At 27.7% G+C, this 9,808-nt stretch overlaps 1 protein-coding gene across 6 annotated transcripts in view; it reads left to right on the top strand.

Annotated features, from left to right (window-relative positions):
• Positions 1-6,664: 6,664 nt before the first annotated feature.
• The window catches only part of Kif3C (Kinesin family member 3C), a 42,506-nt gene continuing 39,362 nt past the window's right edge, over positions 6,665-9,808 (top strand). For 5 of the 6 annotated variants that reach the window (XM_067047758.1, XM_067047756.1, XM_067047760.1 and 2 more), the window contains exons 1-2: positions 6,665-6,812; positions 8,763-8,884. In XM_067047758.1, the coding sequence (XP_066903859.1) occupies positions 8,813-8,884 (72 nt within the window). In that variant the 5' untranslated portion in view covers positions 6,665-6,812; positions 8,763-8,812. The remainder of the gene's footprint in view (positions 6,813-8,762; positions 8,885-9,808) is intronic. The other variant, XM_067047757.1, reaches the window with a different exon arrangement.

Here is a 9,808-nt window from a genome sequence, read left to right as displayed (position 1 = left end):
TTTTATGATATTCACATATGAATATAAATTTGGCAAATGAAAATTTGTCCGAACAACTATAAATCAATTTATTTTAGCAAATATCATGAAAACTACTATTTCTACGAAGGTAAAGGCCATAAACTACTTTATAGTACGTTAAACTAGCTTTAATTTGAGTGCTAATAGACAATTGTACGTCGAATGGTTATTGAGATATAGATTTTTCAAAATAGATTCACTAACTACTGATATTTCGGTACATTTTTATGAAGTATTGCTTTTTAAAAGGCTATATCTCGATAACTATTGAATGTAAATAGCTTTATTAGAGCTAATATTTCAGCAAATTTGTTCTTTTTTAAGTAATGTTCTTTTAGATTTTTTAGTGTTGTTGGTTTATTTTCAATGAATAATTAATGTTTTTTTAAGGTTATGAAACAGCCGCCATTTTTTATTTCCCCTACCTATACTTGGCAGATTCATCAGTTTTGGCTAGTAATTATACATAGTTTTCATTAAAGTAATCAAAAATTGAGGTGAGATAACTGCCTTTTTTTCTTCCCGGCTCTTGTACTATCAGTTAAACTCAATTTTTTACGATCCGTTTTATTATTCCAATTTATGGGCAAAATAAAATATTACAAGGTGATTACTAAAACCTTTTTTATATAATAGAGAGACTTTTTTTTTTAAAACAATTGTATTAATTTTTCGTTCTTTCATTATGTATGATTTATTTTTATTTACTCTATTGTAGGGGAGTGTCGCGATCGAATTGTCATTCGAGTAGTCTAAGGGGAAGGAGGAGTGTGAAATGCATACTATGTTTATACACTGTGTTTTTTTCATTTCAGTATCAGGTGCATTCCAGCGAGGTAAGGGTGGATAAGTAATGTATATGTTCAAAATGTTTTTATTTTTTAAATTACTTACTTAGTTTTCGAGATATAGGCTCATGAAGAAAATAAATTTCCAGACCCAACTTTTTATAGTAGTATTCCGTCATGGGTCACCTAAAAAAAATCGATTTTCCGACACTTTTTCAAGATAGAGTTTACTAACTTAAAATGCAATTTAATTTTTTTATCAACTGTAATGTATACGTTTTTGTAATATTTCTTCGTAAATATGAAAAAGTTGTTATGAAGGTGCACAGTTTGGCTGATAATTTGATTTCAATATTTCACTTTCGCATTCTTTTTTTTGGGGGGGGGAGGCAAGGAAAATGTATCATGAAAGAATATGACTTACTTTTTGCTAATCTATCAATAGCTTGCTGAGTACACATCGTACTGAAATAAAGATATACGGCTTATCTACCTACGTAAAAAACAACAATAATATTTTTTTAAAGAGACAAATTACACGCGTACAGGGGAATTGATAGAACATGGATAATTAATAACTTTTGGTCCTTATGAAATATGTCTGGAACTATTGCTAAAACGTTTTGTCTTCTACAATCGCTTCAAAGTTCATGGTACATGGAATTCCACCCCTGACATTGCCAGCGATCGACGATCAACCCAAATCGACTTGTTGGCCACCCTATTCTATTGATTATTTTTAGGTTTTTTTTTTAAGTTTCCAACTGCTTAAAATTAAAAATATTCAAAAAAGGAATTCCAAACCTTCTCACTGTATCATATAAAGTATATTTTTACCTTAACATCAACATACCCTTGACAAAAAAAAAATTCTTCGGCACGCTTATGGAGCAGAAAACATTTTGCAGCACTCTTGTCGAGTTAAAAAATAGATTGCGGGACAATTGTCCTTAGAGCTGTTGAATATGTAGGAAGAGAAGAACATTGCAAAGTGATTCCTGGGATACATTGCATATTTGGTATTTTAATTTTTTTGTAATATTTTCAGTAAGTGATATAAAAAAAATATTTACAACTAAAAATGTTTAAAAGAGGAAATTCGAATCATCTCACTGTATCATGTAATGGATATTTGTACCTTAACATCAAATAATCAATTATAGCCTAAGCAAAAAAAAAAATTATCGGAAGCCTTGTGAACTGAAACAAAAAAAATAACGGCAAAACTATCCTTGGAGTTGTTGAATATGTAGGAAAAGAAGAACACTGCAAAGTAAAAGCTGAGGGTACACTGCATATTTACTATTTTTAATTTTTTTTTTTTGTAATATTTTCAGCAAGTGATATTCGCCTGCGGGAATTTTGGAAACCACTGGTCTACAATTTACACAGATCATAGAGAAATGATGATAACATTTTCGAAGAATCGGTATAAACAAAATCAAATGTCCAGTTTTAGCTAATCCTCTCAGCTAGATGCCCTGAAGAAGACCTGTAACTCAGGTCGAAACGTCGGCATAAATAAATATTTTTTGTTTATGTTGTTTCTTTGCTGATTGCACCTCCACCCCCCCCCCAACCATCTTCTCCAATCAGTAATCTACGGTCATCTACACCTCATTAGAAATCAAATGTTGATGACATCTTATAAGTGGCTTCTCGCTATTGGCCATTGCAAAAAATCATCAAGATGTAACTAAAACATATTTGCTTTGTTATCTCATTGTAAACATTTAACGCACTTTTAAGCATTAAAATTGTAAACATTTTAATTTTTATGTGATAAATATGTACACATATACTCATATACCCAATGCTATTTACATGCCAAAAATGAATCCTATTGTACTTCAATATCACATATTACTTGATGAAATTTAGGATTCAATGTTAGTAATGTACTCCTGTCGAACAAATCAGCTTCTTTGAACTATATATGGACAAATGACAAACCTGGAATCCTTACACAACACTGAAAAGACAGGAAACTTCACATAGATTCCAACTATTACAGTACTTACTAGACAAATGGTCTGAACTTCCAATTCATTACAAAAGACTGGTCTGTAATAGGACCAATCTGGACATACGAAGTTGAGCTTTGGGGCTCCACTAAACCTTCAAATTCCTCTTGTATCCAATCCTTACAATCCAAAATCCTCAATCCTCCTTACTTTGTCACAAATAAAATAATATATAAAGACCTTAATGTTCCATATGTAACTGATCTAGCCCGAACCAGATATTCCTTCCATTATAAACTCCCTAGCCACCAAAACCCATTAATTTCTATCCTTGTTTCCTCTTCCATTCCTGACAATACTCCGAGGCACCTGAAAGGAAGATGCTAATTTAAAAACGTCATTAGAGTGCTACTAATGGTTAGTTTCTCTACACATCTGTATCACTCCATTATAAACTTTCATCAAATTCACTGGATGTAGTATTATCTACAATAGTAAATTTCAATAGAGATATAAAAAAAAAGATGTTAGTAATAACGATCCAAAGGAGAAATATTTTTTTTACCTTGAATAATGCAAATTATTGCATGTTAGTTTATAACTTTCAATAATGAATCTTTTCAATTGACCAAAAAATAAATAAATCAATAAAATTTGAGTTTTTATGCCTCAAAATATAGAATCTAAAAACATAATTAAAAACGACGTCTTACAGAACTCCACCTTCCTATCCACGATTTCCTTTCAAAATTAAATATTTCATACCATATGTCCATTTATGGCATTAGTGTCCAGCCACAAGGTTGGACTCCAGCTCTACCCTCCCTCACACCTTTGATTTTGAACTACAATAAAAACATAAAAGTTAAATAATTTAGTCTTAGACGAAATTGTAAAATATTTATACTGCGTTAAAAGGCTTCTTGATTGTGTCTAATGTTAAACATGGAAATGGAAATGTTAAACAAAAAAAATCAACACCACTATCCCATTCCTCCTCTCTCCAAAAAAGTCATCCTCCATTATGAAACGAAGGAAGGGGTAGGTCAGTGAGAAGGGTCTGTGCTACTAACACGAATGAATTGCTCTTTTGGTTGTGAGCCTTCCTGGAGTCAACCAAGCCTCATAAAGTGGGAACCCTTAATTAGGGAAAATTTGATGATTGAGTGTAACCATGAACAAATCCTGGCACAAGTGTTGTTCAAGAAACCATAATTTCTTACACAGTAGTGCACCCCTGAACTTTCATGGGTTGTAGAGGTACAGACTTTGTTGCTGAAAGTGAAAAAAAAAATGGCAAGGTAGTTTCAAGAGAAAAATCAAGGGCACCAGGGAAAATAATTTTTGTCATTTGATTTTTGGATTTTCTATATTTTGGAATGAAATAAAAAATATTAGTAAGGAGTTCATTCCTTATGTTTTTCATGGATTGGAAAGGTTCATTATTTAGTCATGAAATAAAATTAAAGATATATTTATTTATTTCTCTTTCGTCGGCCCAAGACTCCCATTGAAGTCCTATACTGATATTTATTTCTAATTATATCGTTGTAGTTTACCATAAGTTAATATAAGCAGAGATTGTTCAGGGGGTAAGGTATAGTAGAAAACATATTAAGTAAAGCTTATTTTTTATGAATTTCCATGTTTCAACATAAATTTCAGGCCTTCAGAGCCAAGTAAGGATAAGCAAGATAATAGCCAAAGTAGAATAAAGACAAAACCAACCATAGAAAAAAAAGTGTCAAAACAAAATAATTCCTAGTAATGTAATAAGATAACAAATAATATAAAACTCTGTTAAGGAGATTATTATAAATGTGTCAGGTAGTGGATAAATAATAGTGTTTAATCTATTTTCAAATTATCATTTTATTATATTGTAACATATAAATAAGTAAAGCATATGTCGATTCCTTTAGAGAAATGAGAACTTATTTTGTAATAAATTTTAACATTTATAAATTTATATATATCATATTAAATATGAAAAATTTAAAGGATGAGAAGCTGACAGTGACTAGTGATAATTTTGTTACTAAGAGATTATTTTAGTGATCTATACTTAAATCAAATTCACATTTCAGTATTAACAAAATTGTGAAATTATCGACAATCATTTGTTAGTTCTTAATGATTTCACAATTTTGTCGATACAATGAAAATTTGGTTCAGGCATAAGTAGATAAAAATAAACTCTTATGCACAAAATTGTTACATTTACTCCTTGTCTTGTCTCCCTTTCATGTAATATTAGAATTTTTCTCTTTCTTTATAATAATACACTATTTCTTAATAATTTTTCCATAAAAATGTTCTCAACTCGAGTTCATTCTTGTTCATGTTCACATATTATTCTTTTTACTTATCCCTTTTGATAACATAATTTTATATTTTAGTTGTTGAAATTTTTATTTTTACTTATATATCTTTGAATTTTTCATAGTAGCTTTTATGTCGTTTTATTTATCACATCTCTCAAGATTTTAATTTTTAATTATTTACATATAAGTACTATTTTGATTAATCATATATTTTTATATTCCTACATTTTCATACACTTTGTAATCTTATTTGACATATTATTTGTATACTATATAATATCTTTTTATATTTATATTTCTCATTTTCTTGTTATACTTTTTATTTTTATTCTATTTCATTTATCTTGTAGGCACTTGAAACTAATGAAAGCCTAAAATTTAGGCCAAAACATTGGAGCTCAATAAAAATAACTTTTACTTATTGGTGGTCTTTTCTCTATTGACTTTACCCTACCAACCAATTTCTCCTTAAAAATGTATTTCAAATGTAGAAAAGATAGTAAAAGAACAAGAAGATAGAAATACAAAATTCTAAAAAATAAAGAAAAATTCTATTTGTTAAAATAAATAATTTAATTTTTATCCATTTTAGTCTCAACACATTTTATTATTCTTACAAGTCCGACGTTTCAGCCAATCCGGCCATCCTCAGGGACAATCTTAATACAATTTTGGAACAAAATGATTTTAAAACTCAACTTCATGCAGGCTATTCTGCCCAGTTCAAAACAACAATTTCTAATTAGTCAATTTTCACATTAAAAACAAAAATTAAAATTCATTTATCACAGTCACTATTTCTTAAAACTTTGTCACAACATTGTTGTGGATGAAGATTAAATTATTTATTTAAACAACATTAACCGGTCTCAAGAAAGTATCTAAGATTATTAAAAAAATCTATTTTACTCAATATTCTGTGTTTCAGAAGTTAACTTTTCACCCATATCTTTTAACTGTTTTTATTTATTTATTTATTTTTTTAATTTATATAAGTAGCGTGTCAATAGTTTTCAAAACCAATTAATATCTGTACTTATACGCTTTCATTTATTTAAAATAATTCTCATTATTTTAAGTTTAATATAATGGAGTAATGAATATTATGTTAACAGTTTTGTATTATCAAGTTTGTTTTATTTTTTGTTTATTGTTTTGTAATGAAGCATTTGTTTTATCTTTTGTTTATTTTTTTTGTAATGGAGTACTAGACTCAGGTTTTGTTTTATAACAGTGTTTTATGTAATGAATTTGTACAATACTTTGTCTTTTATAGATAAAATATATTCTATTCTATTCTATATTTACTATCCACTCTTTTTCTTTTATACTTTATATTCATATGTTGCTTCCATCTTTATAAATACTTTTTACCCTTCATTTTAATAGCTCTCTGGCAAAAATATCTAAGCTTGACATTCAATGAGGCATAAATGTGTCAGATCATTCTTTTTATACTGTTGTCTTTTATGAATGGGGAGAGAAGCTATTCTTATGTCAAAGAAATGTGTGTCAATTTAAGGGTTGCCTGAAAGGGTGGGGGTAATGGCACTTGTGCCCAGAGGAGACTTCAGTATGAAGTGGACTTGGTTGTTAACATGGTCAATCTCTGAGTCTTATTATTTCTCCCATTTTATTTTGGATATAAAATCGTAAAAACAAGTAGTATTTATTGATGTACCTTATGTTTGATGAAATTTTTTTCGCAAGTGGAAGTAAGTTACAGTTTGTCATATAGCATACTTTTTTTTAAAATAATTATTTATTTGTTTTTGTATTTCTATAAACAATTATATAAATGCAATGTAAATAAAAAATAATAATAATACAATACCCTAATAAAAAACTATCTAATCTCATAGTCTTGATCCAATCATATTTATTTTAAAGATATAATTATATAATTCCACTGTTGGATTTATTTTTATTTTTTTTACAGAATTATAAAATTCATTTAAAAAATTTCAAATTAGGACACAGAAAATTGTTAACTAATGAAATCATATAAATACATAAACAAAATAATTTGCCTTGCTTTTATATCTAAGAAGATAGTAAACATAGAAACAGAAATAAAATTCTTATTTCATAATAAAAAATATTTATAAACCATTAAAAGTATGTTAAACATTGAAATAATAATTATTGAAATTCTCTGTTTTCGTGACAATTAAGTGTTTACATTTGTTAGGCATTGTTAATTCATTATTAAATAAGAAAAAAAAGAAGAAATTCTGAATTGATATTACACAATTTTAGGAAACCTGTACTTAACTATTCAATTTTTTTATAAATCCATTATTATATTAGACATTTTTATAGTTATCATCACTTAATTTCAGAAATATATGTCATTTTTTAGATCTACAGTATTTTTCTCTTTGTAAATTGCTAGATAAGATTAGAAATACAATGACAATTAATAAATTTGCCATTAATATTCTATATTGGTTCTATAATGTATTCTTTTTTTTTCTTATATTAAAATCATAATTATTTAATAGTGCTTAGTTAAAATTAATACAAATACTGTAATTTTTTTAAAAATTATTGATTAATTGAAGTCAAGGTTAAAACCTAATGAAGTGCAGCATATCTATTAGTAAAAAAATAGATAAAAGTTGACCTCTGTCAAGTTCCGTAACCTCATAAAAATATGATGAAAGTCCCATCAATGCTCATAAAAAATTCGCTCGTGACATCTGGTGACCTTAGCGAAGGGATCACTTTACTTCTTTAATAATAAAGATAAAGACAAGCATGTTGTAAAATTTGAAACAAGATAATTTTGACAATATGAATTTTCCCAAACCTGTCTAATCATTATTAATTAGTTTTGTTCATTAGTTAAAATAATAAATTTAAATATGTTTTTAGTAATTTTAAAAATATAAAGACAATTCACTCAACTCTTCAGTGCCTATGACTTATTTTCATGCTCTTATAATTCAAATGGGTAATTTAAATTATTTATGTTGTATGCTTTATTTTTTTTTTTTATTGATATATATCTTTATGTATTTTTATATTCTGTTGTTTGGCTAAATTTCATTCACATTTGTCTCTGTATTTTAAGAAAAAAAATAGATAATTTATATATTTTAAGCCAATTAAATTTTTTTCTGGGTTTTTGTGTTTTAAATTATGTAGTAAGGGATACTTTCTTTATCTTTAATCTTTACTTAAATATCTTGGTATTTATTTAGGTGTTAATTAAAATTAGCTAACATAATTGAAAAATGGTTACTGAGTTAGGGAAAAACCCAGGCCAGGGTTATGACAATTAGATGAAGGTCAGTTCTTTGTTTTGCCGCTTGTTGCTTGGATACTTTGATGCTTTCAGTGAGGAGTACTTAGCATGAATTGATCAACCAATATCTATGCCATGCTTTCACAATATATCAACATTTTGACTTATACTCCCCATAATGTTCAATAATATATTTTAGAGCGTGATATTGATTTTGATGTCTCATTTCAAATCAATGACGTAATTTGAGTACAAAAAATAATAAATATATATCTTCTTAATAGGAAAATATTGTTTTCTTTCCCTTAGATGTCAAATTCTTTCTTGAAACAATAAAAATAAAATAATATTTAAAATATTAATAAGAACAATTAATTATTAATTATTATTAAATTTAAGATTTTATATCTTTCAGATAAATTCTCCTTTCCTATTATTACTAACAGGTGAGAGTAGATATGAGTTATGGCTGAGTGTGTGAAAGTTATTGTGAGATGTCGTCCCATGAACAGCAGGGAACTCAACTTAAAATGCAAGGTAAGGTTTTTAATAGTAATAGTTTATTTTTTGTCACTGATATAATTATCAAAAAAAGTAAATATTTCAAATCAAATGTTTCTCAATCACTTGATGTCATTTGTAGTTTAGCACAGGTTAGCCAACTAAAGCATTACCTGTTGCTTCAAGGAAACCTGGAAAGAAATACTCAGAAATATGTTCTGATTATCTGGAAAATTATTTAATTATGAATTTTATATAAATAAGTAGAGATACAATCTTAAAGATTTCTTTTTTTGTTCATTTTTAATATGATAGATTCTAAAAAAAAATATCGCTTTGATGGTTTATAACAATAATAAATTTAAATCCACTAATTTGAATGCTCATTAATTGATTTTAGAAATAATAAGAGTATTTATTTTTTTTTATTAATTAAAAAATTAAATCTGTACCACTACAACCCATGAAGGGTCAGGGGTGTAGTACTTTGTTAGAAAGTACTGTTCTTAGACCAATGGTTGTGCAAGGAGTTGTATGGACAGGTCATGCTCGACCACCAGATTTTTACCCAATTAAGGGTACTCACTTTATGAGGTCAGAATATTTTTGCACAGAAATGAATAATACTATTTCATTTTAAGTTTGATCATATATCCAGAGCCCTGTTTCATAATAAAGTACAAACTAATACTATTAGTCTTGTAGATTTATCTCAATTCAATTACACAGACTTGTACAATAGTAACTTGTACTTTAGTATTTTTTAATTCCTGTACTATCACTAATAGTCATTTCTGTCATAAAAAAAATAAGTATTAGTATTATTACCACAGTAGTTACTACACTTGTACTATGAACTAATACTATTAGCTTTCATTATGAAACAGGGCCCAGCTGGACCCCAGAGGGCTTCCAAACCCACAGGGTTGACTTAACAGCTACATTGAAACAGATAATAAT

Source organism: Halyomorpha halys, unplaced genomic scaffold, assembly GCF_000696795.3.
Source record: "Halyomorpha halys isolate HHAL.00 unplaced genomic scaffold, Hhal_1.1 Scaffold835.1, whole genome shotgun sequence".
Lineage (NCBI taxonomy): Eukaryota > Metazoa > Arthropoda > Insecta > Hemiptera > Pentatomidae > Halyomorpha > Halyomorpha halys.
The sequence above is the reverse complement of the archived record's forward strand: the minus strand, read 5'-3'. Positions and strand labels throughout refer to the sequence as shown.